General features: G+C 37.6%; 1 protein-coding gene across 30 annotated transcripts in view; it reads left to right on the top strand.

Annotated features, from left to right (window-relative positions):
* The window catches only part of DOCK9 (dedicator of cytokinesis 9), a 132,542-nt gene that overhangs the window by 57,283 nt on the left and 48,718 nt on the right, over positions 1-26,541 (top strand). For 22 of the 30 annotated variants that reach the window (XR_014563379.1, XM_083735175.1, XM_083735174.1 and 19 more), the window contains 11 exons: positions 11,471-11,587; positions 15,648-15,737; positions 16,609-16,691; positions 17,880-17,949; positions 19,038-19,133; positions 19,500-19,634; positions 21,765-21,939; positions 22,759-22,826; positions 25,454-25,528; positions 25,626-25,766; positions 26,317-26,520. Coding sequence is in view for 28 of the 30 variants with exons in the window: in XM_083735170.1 (XP_083591296.1) it covers positions 11,471-11,587; positions 15,648-15,737; positions 16,609-16,691; positions 17,880-17,949; positions 19,038-19,133; positions 19,500-19,634; positions 21,765-21,939; positions 22,759-22,826; positions 25,454-25,528; positions 25,626-25,766; positions 26,317-26,520 (1,254 nt within the window). In the remaining 2 variants the exon portion in view is untranslated. Of the gene's footprint in view, positions 1-1,142; positions 1,440-11,470; positions 11,588-15,647; positions 15,738-16,608; positions 16,692-17,879; positions 17,950-19,037; positions 19,134-19,499; positions 19,635-21,764; positions 21,940-22,758; positions 22,827-25,453; positions 25,529-25,625; positions 25,767-26,316; positions 26,521-26,541 lie in introns of those variants that run through there. The other 8 variants (XR_014563380.1, XM_083735173.1, XM_083735171.1 and 5 more) reach the window with 1 other exon arrangement.

Genomic DNA, 26,541 nt, shown 5'->3' with positions numbered 1-26,541 from the left:
TTCTGTCCAGAAAACTAGCACTGGGTCATTAACTTCTGGGGTGAACCAAGGCTGAGAGTTAGAAGAGCTGCTGAGAAGGCCTAGGCTAATAGTGCTGCTGAACCAGTATGAAACCATTCCTATATCAGCTTCAATAGAGGACCATTGACTAATCTGGGGTGAAGGAGAGATGAAGTTGTCTAAGGTATATGATCCTGAATAAGAAGAAAATGAATGGGTATGAGAGGGAGGAGAGAGCAAGCAGGTAGTGGTAGGGTTATCTGTGACATCCTTCTTCTTCCTGTTGAATGAATTCTGCTTCTGAAGCAAGGTAAGGAGGATATGAAGTAAACTCATAATTTTCGATATCGGAAACTAACATGTCAACACAATCCCTATTCCTAGTAACATGTCAAATGTTTATTGAATACATAATTTGTTCAGACTGTGGCAGAAATCCGCCCAATATTCATGGGAGAATGTGGTATGATCTTTTAGAGCAGTCAAATGAAACTTTATTACATAGCATGACAAAGGTCTGTAATTTTATCAGGACAAGTTATTTGTTGTTTACTGGGTTGGGGCACAGTAGAAGCTATTGGTAATTGCGGCTCTGCCAGTGGGCACCTGCTTGCAGAACTCTCCTGACCTGACCACCTTGTCCCTCCCCATCCTGATGAGTGCGACACTCCACCACAAGCCACTACTGCATCTTACTGTAATCTTGTGGCTGCCCTGAACCTTTTGTGATATTCTTATATTGCCCACATCCTCTTTAAAACTTGACCACACTGTTTCTTCTCTCCACAGTAGCCACAATACTTTACTCTGCAAAATATTGTAGAAAGAGACATATTTAGCTGGCTCAGTTCAGTAATATCAGTGCAGAGGTGCCACATTAAAGGTTCAGACAATTTTCTTTGCATGCTCCTGAGAAAAGTTGGCTATTTCATATCAACAGCAGTGTTAACTTTGACTTGAGTTAGTAATTCATTTCATGGTTTAAGTTAATAATTTTGAAAATCTACTGAAATGACAATACTGAACTGTAAGATTTGCTAGCTTTATTTCATGGGGAAAATTGCTTTCTGTTCCTAACACTGAAAGGGATCCGCCTTCTCTTCTCCCACACTCTTTTTCTCCCCCTCCCAAAGGGTTGGCCTTCATATGTCATGCATTCCCACCCTAACTTGTCTCAGACTGCTGCAGAGTAGCACAAATACTTGGTTTTCTTTCTAGCTTGAGGGTGGAAGAAGCTTTCATTTCCTTGAGATCACTGGTATGCTGCTGTTGGAAGAGAAAATTGCTGAATTTTACAATTGTGTTAAACCTTTTGGTTAAGAATGCTGGCAAGAACAAATAGTAAAAATATGAAAAAGGAACTGGTTATAGAATCTCCACAAAAGTGCCCAAACGCAGCAAGTTCTGAGGCAGAAGTGGACAGTCCAGTTGAAGTTTTGGTAAGGTGATCTCTCTCTCTCTCTCTCTCTCTCTCTCTCTCTCTCTCTCTGTGTGTGTGTGTGTGTGTGTGTGTGTGTGTAAAAGGGAGAGAGGCTATGCAGAAACATTTCTATTTAGAAATCCTTGAAGGCTTGTAAAGTTTATTAATTTTCTTTGTGATAAACAATTGCATCTTCTACTGTTCACTGTTCTGCTGCAATCCGGTAGTGTGACTTTCAGTGACTAATTTCTATATGAAACATTTAGTCTCTCTTTATAGTTGGTAAAAACACTTTCTAATTTCTTTTCTAAACGGCTACCTAATATTAAATTAATATAAGCAATCTAAAGTGGAAACTCTTAATCCTTTGATATTTTAAATAATATTATGAAGCAAATGCTCTGCTGTTCCCAGTGTAATTTTTAGTGTAGGGTGCATTTAAAATACTTGAGTGTTTGAAATGTACAGTACAGATATTGTTGCCTTTGCTATCTTGCGGTACACTTCTTAAGGGAAACATTTTTTGTATGTGCAGACTGAGAATTCTAGTCCTCTTGTTGAGCTTGATTATATTCAGGGGTGCAGGAACAAGGCATGCAATGCACTTCTGAGGAATCATTGAAAATATTATGCTCTTTGTGACTGATGAGCTTCTATGTTCCACGGGCGACCTGTATAGTTGTAGAAGTTGTACAATAAGTTTCTGGTTGCGTACTCTTTTTGTAAAATCTGCATTAATTTTGATATGTATTGTTTTCGTTTGGGGGGGGGGATGAGAATGTTATGACTTAATAGCTCATGAGTTGTGATACCAAAGGAAGTATGGTTGGACCTTATTGTGTGCGAGGTCCACCAACACACTGCACTCAGATAATTAGTTCTTTCAGCTGCTTGGCAAGACATTAACTAGAACATTGTGTTAAAACAAAACAGCTGCAAGTGAGCAATTGTTCCAATTGGCAGGCACTCTTCATTAGACCTAGGTGTATTGTTTGTTAATATATAAATGGCTAATATCTACTAGACAATTTTCAAACATGCATGTTCTCCATGGAGAAATAAAATAAGGCAAATGTTTTGCCAGAAAGAGATGCATTTTAAGGAGAAAGTAATGAGCAGTGTACTAGATTCCTGCTTGCTTCTGTTTTGAATATCCTTCCTGTAAAATCCTTGTGGATTTTATATTTGGATGCATTGTACTTTCCCAAGTATTTGGGAAGGGCAGTGGGGGATGGAAAAGGAGACATGTTATGTCTTAATAGCTCATGAGTGGACCCCAAAGGAAGTGCATACTGCTAACAAAATTGAATGGAGAAGTGAGCCACATCCCTTGTTTTGAGAAACTAATAATCAGTGGGTGTATATTCTAAATAACATCCAGGTTTTCATCAGAGATATTCTAAGCAAGTTTTCTTTCTCTCAGCCCTTCTTTTGCAATGCTTCTTTATTTAGACACATTGCATTTTCACCCTTATGTTATAAACATATTAAATGTTAAAAGTGAAGTTATTCTGCATGCTCGTTATTGAAATTATTTTGTACATTTCAAATGAGTTAAAGGGGGAGATGAAACATTCATAACTTCATTTTTGTTGTGTAACACTGAAGTGGGAACTATGTAGAGAGATCTGCAAGTTACGTATTATGCTTGTGCATCTAGCTCATGGGGAAGATGCCAATTACGGTTGTAAAAAGAAGTGCTTTCTGTTTCCCACCTGGGGAAACAATCATGGCTGTTGCCTTTCACATGTAATTTCAGAATGTATTGTAATGGTTAAAGGTAGATCACAAATGAAACCATATCGCAAGGTGGATTTCTATTAACTATAGAAATAATATCCTTGTTCAACATAATAGTAAGCCATTGCTTCACTCTATGTACATAAGTTAGAACCAACCCAAGCAAAGCCTTGGGACTATCCTGTCCCCGTGCGACTGGGTGAAGGACTTCTGCAGCATTATGTATGAACAAAAAATGGTTGTTTAAAACACACTCACACAATTTCTAAACAAACTAACTTCAGAACATAGGTTCATTGTGCATGTAGTGCTAAACTATAAACAGTAACATGAAAAGTCAGTCCATTATGGTTAACATAAAAAAAGTGAGTTTAATGTGGAAAGTTGAGTAGTGTTATTTCTTTGTGTATTTTCTTAGAAAAATTATAGGGCAGGATTCAACTCATTGGACCTGCTAGCAAAAGCCCACACAACTACTTATACTTAAATCCTACCAAATGAAAGTAAGCTTGATAAGGATAAGTCACGTACGGAAATACTGCGTTATCTCCTACCTCTTCGCCATTCATGCTTTTCATGAAGGGAGAGAGGAATGCTCCAGATACTTTGCTCATAGCTTACCATGTTTTTGCAGTAGGGTGGGGAAGTCGTGGTGGTGAGGCAGAACAGACTGGTCTTTAATTGTGTAACCAAGGGGAATGTATATGCTGCTTTCCTACATCTTGCTTCCCTCTCTTCTTTCTTCAAGTTCTGCAGCTCCTTTACTGGATCACCTTCTTGCTGTAATGCATGTTAGAGTAAAAGGACCCCTGACAGTTAAGTCCAGTCGCGAATGACTCTGGGGTTGCGGCACTCGGCTCACTTTACTGGCCGAGAAAGCCGACGTTTGTCCGCGGACAGTTTTTCCGGGTCATGTGGCCAGCATTACTAAGCCACTTCTGGCAAAACCAGAACAGCGCTTGGAAACGCCATTTACCTTCCCGCTGGAGTGGTACCTATTTATCTACTTGCACTTTGATGTGCTTTCAAACTTCTAGGTTGGCAGGAGCTGGGACCGAGCAATGGAAGCTCACCCCGTTGTGGGGATTCGAACCACCGACCTTCTGATCGGCAAGCCCAAGGCTCAGTGGTTTACAGCACAGCGCCACCCGCGTCCCTACCCACCCACATCCCATGTTAGAGTAGTAATGCTTAAATGCTTTTACCACATTGGACACAATTATTTTAACCAATACCCTTTTGAGTCCTTAATTACATAACTTCTCTTGTATGGTTTGTACAAAACAAAGTAGTGAGGAAGGAGCAGAAATGCAGACTCTACTGAGACCTTTCAGACTTGAATGGGTCTCAGATTCCAAATTCAGACACATGCATACAGAGTAGGATTGTAAAGATGAGGACAGAAGGAAATGAAATATAGAAAAATACAAATGGTGGTGATCACAAATGGTGATCATTACCTTGTTAAGAATGGCCATTCACAAAAGTAGTTGATAATACAGAAATTATGGCACTGATAAGCCAATTAGCACGTGCAGTGTGGAAAAAATACCAATTGTGCTGATTCAGATGTAGTCTGAATGTAGTATGTCAGATGTAGTATGCGTCTGAATACCAGCTAATAGAAACTGTAGAAGGGCAGAGTATGTCTTGAGTTCAGGTCATGCTTGCAGGATTCCCATAAGCATCTGGTTGGCTACTGCAAGAACAGGATGCTAAACTAGATAGGTCACTGGTTTGTCTTATGTTCTTATGATAGTACAAGTGCTGAACTGCAGCCTTGCAGACCCAGAGGGAATGTAGCTCTCCAGGCAGGGGGTTGGGAGTTGCCCCACACCTGCTGCGTGGTTCATTACTTTTCAGCAGGCCCTTTTCTTGTGCTACAAATACCTCTGTTCACTACTTACCCCAAAAGGTCACAAGATGTAGTTCTGAATACATCTAAAGAGTAACTACAGTGAAACTTGTGTTTCCAAATGTATGTGTTTTACAGGGGTGAAGTTATTTCCTAGCATCTTGAGGCCCAAAAATAATCGCTTTAGGGGTAGTATTGTATGCAGCCTATAACTTTTTCCCTGTTAGACAATGGTTTAAAGAATGGAAAATATCTGTAAGAGGGAGCACAGGGGAGAATCTGCTTTCCTGGAAAGTGTGTCACTGTAAGTAGTGCCAAAGTCAATATGTTGTCCTCTATTCTTTTGTTGAGCATGATGAAATATCCTTCCTCTTACTGAGGATGTGAACTCTAGAAAACATATCAGAATATTCTCTTAAATGAGATGATTATTGTTAGGGTTATGCATAGGTGTGTAAGGCATTAGTTTCAAGAATAGCATGCAGTCTTAACGAGGGCCCTGCGGCTAAGGTTAGTAGATTTCCATATGTTTCAGAAGGGTAGAAAGGATAGGATCTTGTCCATTAGAGCCAAATGTAATCCATGCTATTCAAAAGAAGATAAGAGCAGGTTCACTGGATCAGGCCAAAAGACCATCTGGTCTAGCATCTTGCTCTTAAAGGACCAGCCAGACCACAAGCAGCACCTGAGTGTATGAACACTTCCCACTTAAGACAGTGGAAATACAATATAGCCATCATAGCTAGTAGGCATTATATGATTGTTTTATTTATATTTATAAACTGCTAAACCTTACAAAACACCACAGTGGTTTTTACAACAATTTCTATTTGTTTGTTTAAAGGTCATACCCTGCTTTCCACCATGCAGGTTTCAAAGCAGCTTACAACAACAAATAAAGTACAACAAATAAAGCAGTTATCCCAAGAAAAATCAGTTACTGCCCATGAGTCAGCTCATCCTTCCTGTAAAGCCTGTAGAAATAGGAGAGTTTCTGGCACCTGACAAAATATGTACAATCTCATAGCTGGGTTAACTTCAATGGGTGATGTATTCCACAAGGCAGGTACTCTGTGTGGAAGGACTTTGAGTCACTGTGAAACAAACCTCTGGTACATGGGACACCACAAGCAGGGTCCCCATAGATGAGCACAGTGAACAAGCAGGGCTTTATATATAAACAGTAAAATATTATGTTTGGCCCAGAAGCTTATTGACAGTTTCTCATCACAGGTAATATGTACCACATGTAACTCATTGCAATTCAGTGGTACCTCGGGTTAAGAACTTAATTCGTTCTGGAGGTCTGTTCTTAACCTGAAACTGTTCTTAACCTGAGGTACCACTTTAGATAATGAGGCATCCTGCTGCTGCTGCTGCTGCCACCACGCTGCCGTGCAATTTCTGTTCTCATCCTGAAGCAAAGTTCTTAATCCGAGGTACTATTTCTGGGTTAGCGGAGCCTGTAACCTGAAGCGGCTGTAACTCGAGGTACCACTGTAATTCAGTTGTGATTTTACCAGTGTCACCAATGTCTAGGAATATCTGTAGTTGGCGCACCAGCCAAAACTTATAGTAACTACTCCCGGCCACTGAGGCCACTTGAGCCTCCACTGACAATTACAGATCAAGAAGTACTCCTAGACTGTATAAATATTCCTTCAGAGGTAGTATAACCCCATGCTGAAAAGGTAATTGATCTATATCCAGAACAGCAGAGCCATTCACCCACAGAGCCTCCATTTTACCAGGATTTGGCTTCAGTTTATTGCTTTATTAATATTCTGGGACAATAGGCTTTGAAATACATTCTTTATTTTATTGTGTACCTACATGTGGTTGCAAGATGAAAGGGGGAAATATCCTATTTTTTGGATCAACACATGTCAGTACAAACAACAAATAATCTCCCAGTTATTCGTAAACCTTAGCTTTTTCTTCAACAGATTAACTACTTTGCTAGAACATAGAAGTAAATATGTACGGTGCCTTAAATCTTAAAACATTGTCATGATAGGGAAGAATAACTTTTACTTGTATTCAAACAACAAATTTTATAGTAAAGTAAATGAAGAAAGGAGTTTAAAACTGGTTGTGGGTAGAGATCTGGAATATAACTGTCCACACTGAGGAAGAAAGAAGGAGGTTGTAACTTTTTCCAGGCTTGGCTTTAATGGTAATATTTCTAGCTGCTTTAATTAGTTATTTTTCTATTGGAAATGTGTATTTATTGGGTCTTGAACCTCTCATTTACATTGTGTGCGTATACTTTGCTTGAACTTTTCGTGCTATTATCAGTATCTTGTAATCTCACCAGATGCCTTTTTCATAGGAAACTTTCCATGATATGCTTTATTTTGAAGCTTTCAGGAAATAGAATTTCAGGAAGCATATTTAAAAACAATAGTCTGAGCTGTGTTTGTAGGAGATATTTCCACCTGATACCATAAAACCAGTGTTCTTTCTTAGTGTTGCTAATAGACCTGGGCCCTTGTCCAGAGAACCACAAAAGCAAGAGAACATTGCATAGATGGGCTTGTTCTCTTACAGTGCCAACTGGAATTGAAGCAGGATCTTAACACAGTGCTGATCCACAGTTGAAGGAGTATAAACAGGGGAAGGGTGCGCCTCTAGTTGTGTTTCTCCTATTGCAGATTGGGATTATGAAGCTTTAGAGTGAAGACTCTCGCATGTTTACCTATTAGACTGGTGAGGAGAGCACAAAGATGGCACTTGTTCAAGTGTGCACATACAAGCAGCTGTGTCTGAGACACAGCACTAACTGGTTCACCCATAGCCCTCCCCACAGTTGGCTTCTGCACCTGTAGCATGGCTGATCTGGAAGATGTCTGCATACGTGAATTGCATTCTCTGGATGTATGCAACTGGAAGCTCTTTCACTAGCTGTGAAAGAGCTTCAGTATCATTCTGATTCCCAGTGGTAAGAACTGGGTATTTGATCATGGATTAATAGTCATTATTCCCATAGTATCCCATAGTATACCCCATAGTATCATTAATCTAAACAGTGGTGTGAAAAGTACAAATTACAGGATCTAGCTCTTCCATTTGTTCGTGTATATTTTCTTTGGTGGAGGAAATAACAGTTATGGTTAGCAGTTCATGCACAGGGGTAACAGATTCTTTAGGTAGCTTGTTTCCATTTTGAGATTAACGAAGAACTAGTATTTGTTAATAGCACCAAATGGAACTAATTGACATGAAGGGGTGTGATTGGATCTCAGCTAGAAGAGAGATGCTATCATTGATCTCTATGTAGTGTCCTTTCCAAGGGGCGGAGGAAGGTGGGGGCGGTTGCCCTGGGTGTCACCACTGAGGGGGGTGACATAATGCCAGGTGGCACTCGGGGGGCCTGCAGTGCGCCCGAGCCACCGCGCTCCTGGGAGAGACGCGGTGGCTTGAACGTAAACAGGCACCCGCCGCCTCCCCCTCAGCTGTAGGGCAGCTGAGTGGGAGGAGGCAGGTAGACCCCGGAGGCCCCGCAGAGTGTCCTGCCCCGGCTGACCCTGCCCCATGGGCAGTTGGCCCCACTCACGGGTGCAGGGCACACAAACCACCCCCAGGCGCCTGATCGGCTTGCTCTGCTTCTGCCCTTTCCACCCTCTGTTTATAAGGCAGGCTAATCATTTAACACCAGAAACAAATTGAGCAGCAATACTGTTGAATTGAGAAACAATTTCCTTTGAAAAAGATTCTGAATTAAATTTTGATTAGGAGTAAACAAAAATAGCTCATCCACAGATTTATTGGCTTATATTGGCTCAAAAACTCAAGTCAAAGTTGATCTGTGTCCTAATACTAGAATGTTCAAATGGCTTCTATTGTGTTTTACTCCTTTGTGCTGTGCTGTTGCTGTTTCAAACACTGAGAGAAAAATGAAGATACTAAGTAAACTTGTGTCTACAATACTCTTTTTGGGAAAATGTCTCTGGAGTCCTTCATGGTTCTGTCTTAGAAGCAAGGCAGAAAATTTGCTGCAACTCTTAACTGTACACATTCCAGCATTTAAAATCTGCCACCTGGCTTATGCAGGCAATTAAGAAAATTGATGGTCACTGATTTTAAATGTGTATGTGTTGTATTATATATAGATTTTATTGAAAACTGCTTTCATGTTTTTTATGATACAGTGGTATAGAAATACAGTGGTACCTCGCAAGACGAAATTAATTCGTTCTGCGAGTTTCTTTGTCTTGCGAATTTTTCGTCTTGCGAAGCAAGGATGCACCCTGGTATTAACAGTTTTAAGAAAAGGAAACAAACTCACAAGACGTTTCCGTCTTGCGAAGCAAGCCCATAGGGAAATTCGTCTTGCGAAGCAACTCAAAAAACGAAAAACTCTTTCGTCTTGCGAGTTTTTCGTCTTGCGAGACATTCGTCTTGCGAGGTACCACTGTATTTAAATAAATAAATAAATAATACACGTAAAAGTTATTTATTCCTATATAGCATAATAAAAACATTTCTGGTTTGCTATGAAATGTGGTTATTGCTTTCACATACAGTTGTGTGAAATACCTATGTCACGGCAATCTGTTTCTAATAGAACCTAGATGGATAGCTATATCGTGTCTGTTAAAGTTTTGATACTTTTCTGCAGTACTCCTTTCTCAGAGTAGGGTCAGCTACCTTTATGTTCTTTTTAATCAGTGTTCCTTGATTAAAGGAATTTATCTTTCACATTCATTGGCAGTGGTCCACTGCTTTTAATAAGTCTCATGCTGATTTGTTTATTTGCAGAAATCATTAGATTTTGCAGGTGGTTTCGGCGAAAATATGTATAACTAGAGATGTAATGATTTAGTTATCTCTCTGTTGAGTAACAAGTGGGATATTAACAAGTGGGATATTATGGTCAAGTTGTATTTCAGCCAGAAAAATGCTGTGTGTGTGTGCCTTGTCATATTTCTTTAGGGTTTGGTCTATTTTATTATGTCGTCGACAGTTTCCACGTTTACTTTTGAAGTTAAGTTTGCCTATTATTTTGCATGTGGGTGTTCTTATTATTCTTTGAACTAAGTATGCTCCGCTATACAAACAATTAAAGCATACTTTTCTTTTCTGTGATAATGTATTGTGTTCTCTGTAAAAAAAAAAAACTAAAACTTAGTTGCACACTCCCAGTTCTCTAGCCTCTCCTTTGATAAGTGTTTCTTTCCAAATATAACATTTTGTTCTTTTGAACTCCATCCAATATGACGTTTTATTTAACAGGAATGTTCCCATGTGGTAGATATTAGAAAATCTGAATTAAATTTGACTAACCTGTGTGCAGATCAGTGTGTCTCCAAAGAAGTCTTTTTCAAAGAAAATCTTAACATATGCTGTATCTTTCTCTGAATCCTGAGATAGGAAAAAATGATCTTTGATAGAAAGTCTTCTGATTTGCCTTGATTTACTTCATATAATTGTTAAATATTGGAACTTAAATTCCCACATATTGTTGCTGATGCAGAGAAATTTTACATATTTTCCAGTAAAAGGAGCATTCAGGAGAAAAATACTGTGCTTTATGGGAATTCAAGCAGAAAAGTGAACTTAAACCATTCTCGTACTATTTTCTGCAAGCTTCCTTCCATGGTATTTACACAACTAGAGCTTTTCTAGATAGCAATAAAAACCTTATCAAGACATGTAAAGTGTCCTATTGCAGCATAATTAGTATTCACAGTTTCAGCTAGAGGTTTACCTGGATCCATGATCCAAAAGTATTTTTTGTTGTTGTTCAGGGATTCTATAAAAGATAATCAGTTGCTCACTTGGAGTTGGGCAATAATTGGCATAGTTTTTTTATGTTATGTAGAGTATTTTTGCTTAAATTGTATGTATGTATGTATGTATGTATGTATGTATGTATAATGGATAGATAGATAGATTAGATAGTGGTATTACAGTTATTTCCAAGCCATTAGAATCAGATTGCTTAATTGCAGCAAAAGATATTAGAGGTGTTTGCCTTGTGTTAAGAAGGACTGCACAATATTCAGTGATAAGAGTAAAATATTTCATTTGTAAACTAGGAGAATACTTGAGAATAAAGCAGCTATTAGATAAAAAATGAAGCATCAGCTTAATGACATAATACTGTGCTGATTAAAAGGAATGGATTACTTTATATACATAAACCTGCATAATTTCTTAAGCATTTTGAACTTAAGTAAAACTTGAGTTGTGCCTCCATTATGTACAGCCATTTCTCCACACATGTTGGCTATATTGTTTTTTATACAAACACTTTGTTATCTGTAGTTCAGTTCAAACTCTGTTTCTATGGTATTCTAACTTTATTAAGTCTGCAATCCTATACACACTTAAATGGAGCTTAATGTGTAGAATTGTGCTGCAGTAGCCCATGGGTATATATAAATCCACATAAGTATATTTATAAATAAATTTGTGTTATCTAATAACTTAAATATTTCTTTTTTTTTTAGGCAAAACCAAAGCTCATTGAACCAATAGACTATGAAAATGTCATTGTTCAAAAGAAAACTCAAATCCTCAATGATGCCTTGCGTGAGATGCTGCTTTTCCCTTACGATGACTTCCAGGTAGCGTCTTTAATTCCAACACTAACAATTTTTTAAAAAGTTATTGTGTATTACCTTGTTAGCTATAAAGCATCAAATGCTATTTCCTATAAACTTAGATTCAGCCTATAACCTAACTGATTTTACTGGTTACTATTGCTTCCCCTCCCTCTAGGTATGTGTGTGTGTGTGTGTGTGTGTGTGTGTGTATTAGTACTTTTAAATTAGAAATATGGTAAACTCATGATTTACCATTATGAAGAAACAAGGCTATTGTTTCTTCTGTGCTGCTTACTTGCTTGTCTCCAGACTCTGTTCAATATCTTGGTCCTAATCTTTTTTTAAAAAAATGTTTTTATTTGAGTGACTCCTTGTACATTTGTGTCTGCATGCTCAGATCAACATCTGAGGTTCTGTGTCTTGCTCTGTGTGTCTGATGTGCAGACAGGTACAGATTCTCAGTCATGGAATCTAGCTGCCCTTAGGGGTGCTGATGTAACTCCCATCACTATGTGGTTTTGCCATATAGTGACACCTTGGCTGTTAAGGCAGGATCTTTGGGATTGCACAACTTGGCTTTTGGCAAATGGCTGTGTAGCTGATTTCCCCACTGTCTTTTTTTTTTTTTTGTCTTTCATTTTTGTTTGCTTCTGTGGCTTTGATCATATTCATTTTTTTGTTATAAAACTCTTATTGATTTTATTGTATTTTGTATTGGTTATTAATTTGATTAACTTATCAATTTTGGAGTTCTTTTTTGAAAGAAAAATAGAATACAATTTTTAAATAAAAAGGGAAAGTATACTATGAAATTTAATATGTTTAATCACCTCAGTGTAGCTATAGGAGCTATTTTCCCCCAAGACAGAGTTCTTTATTTAAAAATATAAACAAATATTCTGCTTCCAGAATAAGGTTAATTGTGTGCATTTCTTCAGTGACTTCTTCTTCCTTCACCTCACCACAAAAGATTGTATGTGGAGCAGAGGCGGGGAACCTTTTTTTAGTCTGAGGGCCACATGTCCTTCTCAGCAATTTTCTAGGGGCCACATACACCAGTGGTGCACACAGAGGCAAAAGTATGTGGAGCAAAAAATGAATTTCCCCCCTTTGTATAGTAGGCTGTTCTCTACACAAACTTATGTCAAGGCAAGCAAAATGCATCATCAGAGTTCAACGACATATTCCAGCCAGTCAAAAACACTCAAGGAGGTTGCAATGCAGGACTAGAGGGCAGAGTGAGGTGGTTAGAGAGTGTAGTTTGGGAAGAATCCCAAGGGCCAGATAGAGAGGCTTGGACAACTACTTTTGTCGCTTGGGCCAAAGGTTCCCACCCCTGATATAGAGACCTGGTTGTACAGCTAGCAAAAACCAGCGGTGTTAGTTTGTCTCACAAGAAGACTTGGATTTCTTACTGCAGCCATGTGAAAGTATTTTAACTGCTCTGGGATTGATCACTATAACCGGCTGTGGCATGGTGACATTGTTTTAAAAAACACACAGCAAAAACTATTCTGAAGGCTCTCCAGCTATCATGGAAGTAACTTAAACTGGTATGTAACCATTTTGACAGAGATGGTGCAAAAAATGAACATGTAACATAGCATGGCAGACCTGCTTCATGTGTTTGCTGTATCTTCTTGAGACATGCAGGATCTTCTGGGATTTTACTATTCATTAAACTCCTTTAAGAAAATGATCACAGTTCTGGCTGTGAGATTTCTCTATTTCTTGTTTAAGCCCCATGTATCCTGATGCAAAGTAAAATGAGTGATTTTTTTGTTGATATTTGCCTGAAATGTTTGATATAAATATTGGATTTAATTCATGGAATGCTGATATTTTTTCTGGATATGAGCATGTTACTTTTTTTTCTTTTTCTTTTTGGCAAATGGCCTTTGTTTTAAAGAAGGATGCCCTCCTTCTTTAAAGGGTTTGAACTATGTTTATCTGTATGTTTGGATAATACTATTTTTAGCAGAACAAAGGAAGAAGTATGTTGAGCATCCATGGAAAGACCAGTATTGAATGCAGGAAGCAGGTGTTGACTGCAAACAATAGCAAATGTATATGTGGCTCAAAGAAAGTTAAACATCTTGGGATTTGTTAGCAATCCAGTAAGACTCCAAATAAGTTTAAAACCATCCTAGAGTGTAGGCCATAATCTTGATAAGAATTATTGGGAAGACATCAAAGTTAATACGCATAATGTACGGTACTTTACAAAACAAATTAAACTACCAGTTCTGCCACAGAACTGACTTTCTGATGCACAATTTGATTTGTAATACAGTAGTAACCAGAGTATGTTACTGTACTCCATATAATATGTAATGTAATACTCCACTGCTAATAGCTATGGAGAGAGTCAGAGGACTATTACATCAAAAGAGGCAAATCACTTGGGGATCCTTTGTTTGACTGAAGTTATGTATATGAAGATTTGTAGATGAGGGATTATTGTGGTGTAGAAGGATAGGAGAGGCATGAGTCTCATAGTTCAGGCATACACTGATGAGAGGAGGGGGAAATAGGACATGCCAGGGGAGGTTTGATTTAGAGGAGGAAATAATTATTTTGACTAAAAGTAGAGCTGAGACAAAAAGTTCTTTCAGTTTGAATTTGGGATAGGCAAAAGTGGGGGCTGATTTTCTCTTACAGAATATTTTTGGGGTAACTCCCCATAATTTTGGGAGGGAGGGGGCCTCTCAGTAGCAGCTAGAGCTTTCTCTTTCTTTAAATTGCTTTTCTGTCAGCTGCTATTCCCTCTTCCATTGCTATGTCATAACATAGTTCTGTAACAGTCCACCACATCTTGTTGAGGGCAAAGTAAGATTGGTTTTGTGGTTTTTTCTTTTTCTTTTTAAAGCAAATGAAGAAAGCTCCCTGAAATTTAAATACAAATTAACCTTCACTCCCAGGAATAGTTCCAAAATATTTCCCCAAATTTGCTGCCCCCAAATGGGGTGATGAATTAGGGGGAGGGCATTTTTCATCTGTGCTCAGTGAAGGAAAATGAAGGCCACCCCTCTGTTGACCCCAACAGACAAAACATAGGTTTGTGGAATTGAAGAGGAGAAGCTGCTACAAGAGAAGTGAGGAGAAACAGCATCAGCGGTGGGTTCTAGTGAGCTCTTGCTGCTGCCATCGCTTCTCTGATGGGAGAGGGCTTCAGCAGGCACAAGCAGTGGGAGTAGCGGTAGTGGCTGGGTGAAGCAAAACACTTGCCCATTTTGTCTCAGGCAGCGAATCAGGATGAGCTGCCCCTGAGGTTCCTTGTCTCTCTGGTCAGTTTAACTTCCAGCCAGCCTACACTCTTGTGAAAATTAGTCTTCAGCTTTGTTAACTCATACACAGCCTTAACAACTGTAGAAAAAAGATGCTTAAAAAGTTGAATCTGAGATAAAGAGAGGTGGAAAGAAACTGGGCCAATTTCTCTTGGCTTTTTTTCGTATTTCAAAAACAGGATTGTGAGCACTAAGGGAAAGAGCCCTCTCTCAGAATGATATGTATGATGACTAGACTAACAAAATCCAGGCTACAATAGAAATGTGTTAGTTATGAAGTGTGGTGTAGTGGTTGGACAAGGACTTGGGAGACCATGGTTCAAATCTCCCCTTGGCGTTGAAGCTCACTAGGTGACCTTGGATCAGTTGTGCCTCTCAGCCTAACCTACCTTACTGCATTTATGTGGGTATTAAATGAGGAGGGGAGTGTACACCACCATGACCTCCTTGGAGAAAAAGGTGGGATAGAAATGTAATTTATAATAATACTGTAAGGACAATTTATTTCCATAGTGTGTATTTTGGTATTTTACATATAGTTCCAAAAAAATATGAATTAACAAATTGAAGAAGAACAAATCTTTCCTTGTGAGCTATTTGATTTTAGAAATCATTTTAGTTGAATTTTATATTCATTTCAGTTGCAGTCCTTGCCATATTTATTTGGGAGTAAGCCGCATGGAACTCAGCCTTGGTCTTAGACCTTGATAGAATTGCATTGGAGGATGTAATTAGCACTTATAAATACAAGTGAAACTATTTGCAATTAATTATACTTTGATCTCTCACTAAAGACAGCAGTACTGAAACGACAGCATCGATATGTATGCTCTACAATTCCTGATAATGCAGAGAAAGAAGCTCAGAGTTTATTTGTTAAAGAGGTAATGCTTCTAGTGTATTTGCTACTTGATTTCCATGCTTTGTATTTTTAATTTTATGCTGTAGCAAGTAGGACATGCAGCAAAATGTTGTTACATAGTTATCAACCCTAAAAGGAATGGTCCTGTTCAGGGCTCCAGCTAGCTGGAGTAGAAGACATGTACCGTAGTTCTGTTGATGCCTCTTGGAGTTTTAAGAAGAGTTTTAAAAAGTTCTCACTTTTTAGTGTGTTCTGTGAAGTGGTAAAGACATTCTGCTTTAAATCACCCATTCTAGTCTGTTCATACATGTGTTATTTTTACAGTTGTGAATATCAGTACTTTTTACAAGTTAAGAATTGTATGGTTTATCTAGCTGTATCATTTCACTATAGGACTTTCAAGGGCAGCTACTAAATTAACTTTTATGAAAAATTAGTTGCTAGCATAGCCTTAGTTCTTATAATGAGTTTGACCAACATGCAAGATAAGCTAGTGTTGAAGCTAAAATAAATGAGAATTGTTATGTTAGCAGAACATGGGTGGAGTAAAAATGTACTTCCTCTGATTGAGGGTTGAAAAGGCTTTGCTGCAATTTTAGCCAGATTAGCAGCAGAACAAGCTAGTTGTTATATTCAGATGGATATTCAGTAATATTAATTGTGATAAATTTTATACAGTATATGGTGAATTTTTATACTTTTTCTTACTACAGTATCCTTATTTAATGGGGAGAAATGCTTTTTCACTAATAACAAATCTCATCAAATTTTTTAACTGGCAGTTTTAAAGGCAACAATTTAAACAAAAAGAAGCTCTCGCACTGCTAAGAAAATCACACTGTTCTATAAAGAATCTCACTCAAAGTTATTATATGTTTCCTCCTTATTTGCAGTGCATTAAAACGTATAACTCAGACTGGCATGTTGTCAATTATAAATATGAAGATTACTCAGGAGAGTTTCGACAGCTTCCAAAGTGAGTAGGATTTTCTAGGATTATACTACCTCTGTACTTGCAAAAAGATGTTTGTAAATTTTGGATAACTAATCTGAGGCTGTGTGGGTGATTTGGTGAGTGACAATTCCTTATCTTTGTGCTGCTTATGTAATGTTTGAAATAGTTTTGCCTCCCTTCCTTGCCCCCTTTGGATATTCAAGAGGTCCTTCAATGAACACAGAGGGCAGCACTGTAGCAGTAGGCTGTATCCATGTGCTTCCTTATATGCTCACAATGTCCCAAACATACTTTGTTAGGCACATCTGCCTGTGACTGTTTCTTCAAGATTTTCCATCTGAGTGAGATTTATAGGCTTGTTGAAAGAAAAATCCTGCATGCCCTAAACATGTTTGGTATGTCTTCTTTGGAACTACTGAAAGGGGCTTGAGATCCCTGAGTTCCAGATGTAGGTACAACTTCCATATTTCATAGGAAACATTGCAGGACACAGGAGTCATTGGGCTCTTATGCTACTTCGTTGTACCACCGTATGTTGTATCTGAAGTTGTTATGGGTGGGAACGCTATAAGGAATGTTAATTTTAAATGTCTTAGTTTCATTTTTACCTTTACAGTGCACCTCTGAAAATAGCAACTTGTTACTTGAGAGGTACTACAAAATGGGAATGATTGGAGAGGCAAACATTTTTTAGAAGACAACAAATTCTCCTTTGAGAGGACATACCTGTTGCTAACTCCATTTTATTAAAGAGCATAGAATGTGCTAAATAATGCAAAACCCCAGTAAACATGGGAAGGGGTGAATGTGATCTCTGTGTTAGTACTGGTGGAATATATGGCGAGTATGCCCCAAACACCTTGTCTTTTCTGCCATAATTAGGATCATTGCAGCTTGAAGAAAAGTTCCTTTTAATGGTTTCTTGGCAAATAGGAACTTTGTTTTTTATATTTTTGAAGAGAAATAGAATACCATTTTCTAGTAAGATACAATTGTGCTGAACCTGAAAGGCTAATGCCATGCACAGTGTCTCACCTGCCACTGCCCCCACAAAAAGCTCTACTACTTTTACTTCCATTTAGGAAAACTAATAATATACGTTCTTTCAAATATACATCTGTATTTTACTGTGCATATATGCATTGATCATTCATTACCCTAGTGATCCTGAACTGATTATTGTGGGATGTGCTATTCTTTTTTTCTTAGCAAAGGGACCAAATTAGATAAACTTCCAGTTCATGTTTATGAAGTTGATGAAGAAGCAGATAAGGATGAGGTAAGCATATGACTTCTGCTTTCAACTTGTCAGTTCAAATTCTTGTAATGTAATAATTATTCACATATTCTAGCATGGTAGAGTGTCAGATGTTTATCAGAGATGTGTAAAATCTCCATCTAAACACAGTTTTTAGTTTGTGGTGCATATCTGGTCCCAGAGTTGGCAGCTTAATAATCCTAGTGCTATTGTCAGCTCCTGCTGACTTCACTTTAACTCTGGTGGAAATTCTCTCAGGCCATGTCTCTCTAACTCAAAACTAGAGAAAGTGTCATTAAATCTCAGTAGTTAAATGTGAAACAAACAAAATTTTAAATAATAATATAATATGGCCATTGGCACAACCTATCATCATTAAGTGGTTTTTGTTTGATTCAAAAGACATTTGAAAACATGACCTGTGTGCAACTTTGATGGGGAAATGACCTGACCATGACAGGAACCAGAAAGTCACTTTCTGTTATAAAATTATTGTGTAATTAGTTAGGGCATTGTCTTCTTGATTTAACAGATGGCGTGATATGAGGTGCATTCAGAGTTTGTAAATTAACTCTTTATTCTCATATCCTGCCTTATTCCCTCAAGGAAACATATGTTAAAGCTGATGCAATCTTGATCTACGACAGTAACATCAAACTGTTGGCTACAATTGGCAGACAAGTTAATAGGGCCCTCAAAGATGTAGAAATGTGAATTGAATTTAAGGTTGGAAAAATGAGAAACGGAAAGAAACTGAAATGGACTTATTTATCGATCTCTAGTACAGTTGTGTCTTGTATCCCGAACGCCTTGTGAGTCAAACATTTTGGCTCCTGAACACTGCAAACCCGGAAGTGAGTGTTCCGGTTTGCGAATGTTCTTTGGAACCCAAACGTCTTCCGATTGGCAGCAGGAGCTTCCTGCAGCCAATTGGAAGCCATGCCTTGGTTTCCGAATGTTTTGGAAGTCAAACAGACTTCCAGAACAGATTCCATTTGACTTCCGAGGTACCATTGTATATATAGAACCAGGAGCTCATGATAAATGACCCAAATATGTATCACTGTCTTATTGTAGCCTTTTCTTTTTAAAAAACTAACAAACCCCAGGATGCAGCCTCTCTAGGATCTCAGAAGGGAGGAATTACAAAACAAGGATGGCTGTACAAAGGCAACATGAACAGTGCTATCAGTGTTACTATGCGGGTAGGTCTTATCTCTTCTGCTAGACTTTCAGTGCACACAGTTGCACATTGTCAATATTATAGATTTCAACAGCACTTCAGCGTGTGTAGTGCATTGTAGCATTGAGGTTGAAATCCGAAGAACTCCCTACTAAAGATCTGTGAAAGTGCATTTTCACTTTCTCCTCTAACAACCACTCTTCACAATGCTACAAGATGTTTCTGAAGCTGCTTTTGGGCCAGGCAATATGATCGTTCCTGTTTGGGGGTTTGGAAGCCCTTGCATGTTCCTAATAGGGTCTTTGGATTATGGTGTATGGAAATTGAGTGCTTTTGTGTGTGTGTTGTTAGTTTCATATTTTTAATGTGACTACTTTTTCATAACTAGTCATTCAAAAGAAGATTTTTTCATCTACTCCAACTTGGTGATGGATCATATAACCTAAATTTCTACAAAGATGAGAAAATATCGAAAGAACCAAAAGGGTCAATATTTTTGGATTCCTGCATGGGAGTGGTCCAGGTAAGTAGAGAATTATACTGTTTAATATGTTGTTTAAGTATTGTACAAACTTAAATCTATATGTTACTTTTGTCTCTCTTCAGTACTTTTGGAGTGGATAAATAGGTTTAGGTGGCAGTCATAAATATAGTAGGATGTTTACCTCATTAAACACACTGTCTTACTTTTGAATATACACGATTGCTCCCTCAGTGCATATTGAATAATAGGGATGATTTAGGTAAACATAGTGTTTCTGTGCTTTTAGTGAGCAAATAGTCTAAAATAATGTGTGCATTTTTTATTTTAAAAAATCAGTAATGGTAGCACAGTTCATATCAAGATTTTCAAAGAGTGCTCTGTTTTTATATAAAACAATCAAGAAATATTGCCACTAAGTGTTATGTTGGTTGCTGCTGTCAACCGATTATTTGTGATTATCTGCTGACTTAAGTTTTATGTCTCTGGAGTTAAGAATGGAAAAATAAATAAATCACAGAATGGAATTTAAGATTGCATGAAGATCTAATAGAAGCACAAACAGTGCTGCAATATGACTGTAAAATGTTTTGCATAACTTCTTGTGTGGGATTTCAGTTGTAGGAGCTTCATCACATTCATAGCTGTACTCCCAAATGTTTTCACTTGACCTTTCCGATATTAACTTCTTTTTATAAAAAACCCCAACCCTTTGAAGCAAAACATAATGTAAACTCCAAGTCTAAATCTTGCCAGTAACAAATGCCAAAAATGGGTTGTTTGCATCTGTGTTCTGCTCAAAGAACACTATGGACTTGTTCTGATGGAACAAACTTGGAAACAATTGGGTTCTTGGATCTCTCCTAATGATTATTGCATTTCAGTCTTAATGGCAATCATACATTCTTACAAATCGCTTTGCAGCAATAAACATCTTTTGCTTATATTTTGTAGTATTCTAGTTTACAGATTTTGTAGACGTGCATCAGAATGTGTGAAATCGATATTTATTTATTTATTTATTTCTTTATTTATTTATTTATGCATGCATGCATGCATGCATTCATTCATTTATAAATGGTCCCATGTGTTAAATTTTATCTTAGGGTTAAAAGAAAGTAGTCGTAAGTATTCCTCCCCATATGATAAAGTTGGTTAGTAGTTGCAATTCTTTATGTGTGTGAAAGTTTGAAACATAGCTCAATCACAAAACTTTAAAAAGAGCTGACATTTACACCTTTGAATCCCAAAAAGTAGTTGTGGTTCTCTAGGTGTTGTTTGACTACATCTCCCAATATTCCTAATGGCTGGTCCTGCTGGCAGGGGTTGGTGCACCTGAAGGGTACCATAATGGCTACTCCATATCATAAATTTCAGTGTCTGGGGATTTGCCTCTTTGGGATCCACAATAATTTTCTCCACTCCAGACAGTTGCTAGGTCCCTTCACTGCTTACATAGTTGATTCATAGTCCATAATTCTCCTACTTCCTGTATTTCAAGTCCCTTCTCCGCAGTACAATATGGGCTATAGCAGCACATTTGGGAAATGTTGCCAATGGCCCACAATTCATTAAATTTACTCTTAATCATGGTGTCCACAGTGCACTAATTTTTATTGAGCTGTAAGGACTAGAAAAGTTAAGATTTTCAAATGAAGCCTATCACTTGCTTGAAGAAAATAGCTGCTTCCCTTCTTCTTTTCTTCCCCATTCCCTTCCAAAATGTTCAGAGGCATGCACACAGATATTATATATATTAAATAAATTAGTTATTTATCTTACTATTATAAAACAATTCATACAATAATTTAACCTAAAAGCAATTCTTATATTGGCTCTACATCATCCTATATCTACACATTTTGTATTTGTTTTGATTGTTATATGTTTAGAGCTACACACCAAAAATTACACCGTGCCTAAAACATATGCTTAGATTTAATTCTGTGAATGTGAAGCTAGAAGAAAAAGCAATAAAAAAGGGCTTCAAAAAGTTAACAAGTTCTGCAAGCTCCAGGGATTTAGGTTGAACATGTTTATGCATGATACTTTTCTCCACTTCAAACAGTTACATTTGCCCAATGCTTATATATGTGTGATGACCTCAGATGACATAAATAAATAAATAAATCCGTTGCAGGTAACATGTTAATATCCTTTATTATGTTGCAGAACAACAAAGTCCGGCGTTTTGCCTTTGAGCTTAAAATGCAAGACAAGAGTAGCTATCTCCTTGCAGCAGACAGTGAAGTAGAAATGGAAGAATGGATTGCAACTCTAAATAAAATTCTCCAATTAAACTTTGAAGCTGCTATGCAAGAAAAAAGAAATGGAGACTCCCATGAGGGTAAATGCGAGTTACGTTTGCTCAGTAATTTAGAAAATGTGATGCACTAAAATAAAGATTTGTAAGGATTTGTGGCTACTAAATACAATATAGTAACTACACACTTCACTTTATTCAGCCACTGCATGAAATACTTTGTTTCTTTGTGCAGCTGCTAGCTAACATCAACATTCTTGAAGGGATAACCCCTTCCACTAAAGCCCCAGTTGTCTTCTTGCATTTGCAGGGGTGGCAGGTTTCTTAGGTTGGACTATTTCCCCTTTAGATTTGGGATCATATTGTCAACCTTATGAAGGGAAGGGGAAGGGGTCAGGTTAAATCTGCATCTTGTTCAGCATTCAGTTTCCAACAAAGGCCAGGCAGATGCCTTTCAGAGGGCTGAAAGCAGCAGCCCTCCCTTGTTGCTTCTCCCCAGTATCTGATACTCAGAGTTATAATGTGAACATGGAGATTTTATCTACCTGTGATTACTAATACCTGTTAATACATCTATCTACCATGACTGTGTCTAGTCCTTTTAAGATTTATGCTTGCCATCATCTGAAGTAGCCTTAAAGAATTATCTGAATGATTTGGTGATGACTAAACTGTGAACCATTTTATATAGGGAGTGCTTAGAGTTATCACGGTAAAAAGCAGCTGGTCCATTAGATGGTACCAAGGATAGAAAAAAGTATTGAGGGAATTGCTGATTACAGCAAAAACATCTCAAGTTAGAATTTGCCTTCTCCATATTTCAAGTTAATCCTTACATTTTGGTTATAGCACTTTCCTAAGTCATCAGTGAATTTTTATAATTTCACTTTTTAAAATTTCCAGATGATGAGCAAAGCAAGATGGACAACTCCTCATCCAGTATAGATAGCTATTTTCCTGAAAGTGCCAAGGTAATGTTGTGCTTTTTAACATTTTAAAGTATGGTACGTCAATAAAGGAATTACAAAATCTAATCCTAATTATGGGAGCACTGCTGACTGTGTTGCAATTTGATTTATGATACCTTCACACCATAAATGTTCTTTTGCTGAATGTATATCAGACGAGTATTTTTGAAATAGTTATTTAATAGTCTCTAAATATTACAAAGAAGTTAATGTAGTTTTCCCCTCCGTTGATAACCAAAACCACTCCAACATGAAGTTGCTTTTTTGCATGTTTATACCACTTATATTGAAGAATGTAACAGGTGGACTAGTCTGTCTAGTTTAACTAAAGCAATCTATGGAGGCTCAACTGTAAGACGGATGATAGTTTCCAGTATCAGATCTGTGATTCATCAACTAAAGCGTCTGTGCTCTGCCATCTTCTTTTTTTGCTGCTTCAAATTATTCACTTATTTTTAAAAGGTAGCATTCCCTGCTCAAAAACAGACTTCTTGTTCTGTCTGGGCAATGGGAAGACTGAGCTTTTAAGATAAGCTTCTCTGTGCCACCTTGCCTAGATAACAATATGCTGGCCTTGAACTTCCTAAAATAAGACAAATAAAAGTTACTTATCTAACAGTGCTTGGTGATTCCAGACACTGGGTAGCAAGATCAGTGAGAAAGAGAGGGAGAGCCACATTAGTAGCATTCTTCATAGAAGTGCACTTCCTTGGAGTTCCTCCAACTACAGAAAGTTGCTCCCTTCACCCAGTACTCAGTGATGCTGGATGAATTTAACAAGCATAAACTAATCATCTATCTGTGATAGATTGGACTACATTTTGTTAATTTATTGAAGTTAAACTGGATATAAAACTTCAAGTGTGAAGAATTCTAAAATTTGTACTTTTTAAAGCACATATACTGTGAAATAGGAAATGTTTTGGTTTATAGGCAATAATTGAGATTTGGCTCCTCCTTGAAAGTCTGAACACCTGCTTATTATATCTAATCTTGGTGCCACAAATGCAGCTTCCTGTTTCCGTGAATGCTAGAATCTATTTTGGCATCTTATGTTTTTCTTGTATGCTATGTGCCCCTGCCTTCCAGGGGCTGTGTACTTTTTGTTGCTCTTTACAATCAGCTTATTTTGCTTTGTTTTGGAACCTCTCCAGAAAATTCCTGAGTGCTGTGAACTAGGCTCTAATGCTCACCATCAATCTGTTAGCTATCTTTTTCTATACAGAAACAAATTTGCATTTTATATAGGCATGGAGAACCTGTAACCGTCCAGATGTTGTTGAGCTCAAACTCCTATCCTCTTCTATTGGCTATACAGAGGATTGAATGGAGTCCAGCAGCATTTGGAGAGCATGTACAGGTGTCCCATCCATGTCTTAAGCCTTCTCAAAAGTGACAGAATGTGTGCCCGATATATTTTGGATGCTTTCTTGTTTTGTTTTTAATAAACTTTGTGGCAGAATTTCCAATTGTAATATGCTACTTATCATACGTTCTTCTCTTAATTTTCACAAAGCATCATTGCAGAGGTTTTGTTTTGTTTTGCAGAGTTCACTGTGCCATCCTAATTCTTAGTGTAGTGCCAAAATCTCCTGTCACAGTCGTCGTCTTCTTTAGTTTTGAACCAAAATAATTCTAGACAGGATGTATGTTGGTCAGGAAGGTTGTGTTTTAGTACAAAAATAACTGAAAAGTAGTTCTTGCAAAAATAAACTTTATTCCTGGAGAACTGTGCAGAACTGAATATGTTGCCAAATGTGAAAGTTTGCCCCATTGCTACACTGTAAACTTTGTCTCAATGACTTAATACTTCCTCTTCATTTTATTAGTTTTTCTTCTCATAAGAACAGGCAGTCTTTCTGCACTACTTCCTTAACCTTGGCACTTGTTACAGTGATTCCTTTTCAACTTTTTGTTTTTCAACTGCTCACACTCTTGATATACCTGATATACCTTTCCATACTTTGCAATGTAAGCAAATATGTATGCTTCAGGGTTACAAAATCTCTGAGGATGTACTTTTGGAAGCACCCACTTGAATGGTGTCTGGGTAATAATAATAATAATAATTTATTTATACCCTGGCCACTTTGGGTGGCTTCCAACAAAATACTAAAACTACAAACATCAAGCATTAAATACTTCCCTAAACAGGGCTGCCTTCAGATGTCTTCTAAAAGTCAGATAGTTCTTTATTTCTTTGACATCTGATGGGAGGGCGTTCCACAGGGCAGGTGCCACTACCGAGAAGGCCCTCTGCCTGGTTCCCCAGAGAGTGCATTCTCTGTGGCATACCCTAAGGTTTGGAACTGCCTCCCCACAGAGATGCCTATGGCGCCTTCATTATACAGCTTCCAGTGAATGCTGAAGATGCACCTCTTTACTCTGGTTTTTGACGCTTGAGATGTACATTTTTAGGATCCACTTTGCTTCTGTGATTTTATGTTGTTTTAATCTGTTATATTTGTGAGAACTCTGTGAAATGGTACCAATTATTCACTTTTCTCTAGAAATATTTCATAAGTAAACTACTGCAAAGAAAATCGTAACATATGTTTACGGTTAAAGAAACAACCTTTTGTGTTTGTAGTAAAAATCCTGTTTTAAAATATTAACTTCTTATTTTGCAGAGTTCCAGAGATTCTGAAATCAAATTCAAAAGTGAAAGCAGAGTTAAACTCTTTGCATTGGATCCGGATGCACAGGTTAGATAATTTGGTAGGAAAATTGAAAATTTTAAAGAAATAATTATTCTTTTTTGGCAAGTGAGACATTGCTTTCTCTCTTCTATTTATCTTAAAGAAACTTGACTTCTCTGGTATTGAGCCAGAAGTAAAACCATTTGAAGAGAAGTTTGGGAAGAAGATTCTGGTGAAGTGCAATGATTTATCTTTCAATCTGCAAAGCTGTGTGGCTGAAAATGAGGAAGGACCAACAACAAATGTAAATACTTCTGAGAGTTCTCAAGTCCCTTGATGTTGGAATGGTGAATCAATATCATGTCTAAATCTCCCCTTCATTTACCCCCTTGATATCTTAATGGATGTTTAGAGAAAACAAAACAATGAGGGACATAACTGCACCTGTAGATGTTAGTCAAGATTTTTATGAACCAGCCCAGAAGCAGAATGAGTGGCTGTTGCAGCAGAAAGAGAGAAAACAGGAAAGGCATAAGTTGTGCGGAACTTCATGAGTAATTGTTAGTTGTTGATTACATAGCAAACATTGTAGTGTCATATTATAGTGTGTGGATTTTTGTTGTTGAATAAAATACATTTTCCTAAAAGAGAGCATAAAATCTTTACATATTCAGTGGTATAAGGTATTTGGCTCTCTAAATTATAGAGGTTCTAAAATACAATTCCAACACATTGAATTTATAAAGTAAAAGTCACTGTATAATATAACAACAGCTCTATGTGCCAATTATCAAGTATCCATTATTTCTTTGCCTGATGGCCATGTTTACTGTTTTGTTTTTTTTAATGCCCAGGTAGAGCCATTTTTCATAACACTGTCACTTTTTGATATAAAAGAGAACCGGAAGATTTCATCAGATTTCCATGTGGATTTGAATCATAGCACAGTGAGGAATATGCTAGGTAGTACATCTCAACAGGTATTAAATGACAGCAGTGATTGCTTACATCGGATTCAGGATATTATTCCAGAGATAATGTTACAATATCCCAAACAGGTAAGGAATAAAGGAAGTCAC

The sequence above is a fragment of the Podarcis gaigeae genome (assembly GCF_964106915.1).
Source record: "Podarcis gaigeae genome assembly, chromosome: 4".
Lineage (NCBI taxonomy): Eukaryota > Metazoa > Chordata > Lepidosauria > Squamata > Lacertidae > Podarcis > Podarcis gaigeae.
The sequence above is the reverse complement of the archived record's forward strand: the minus strand, read 5'-3'. Positions and strand labels throughout refer to the sequence as shown.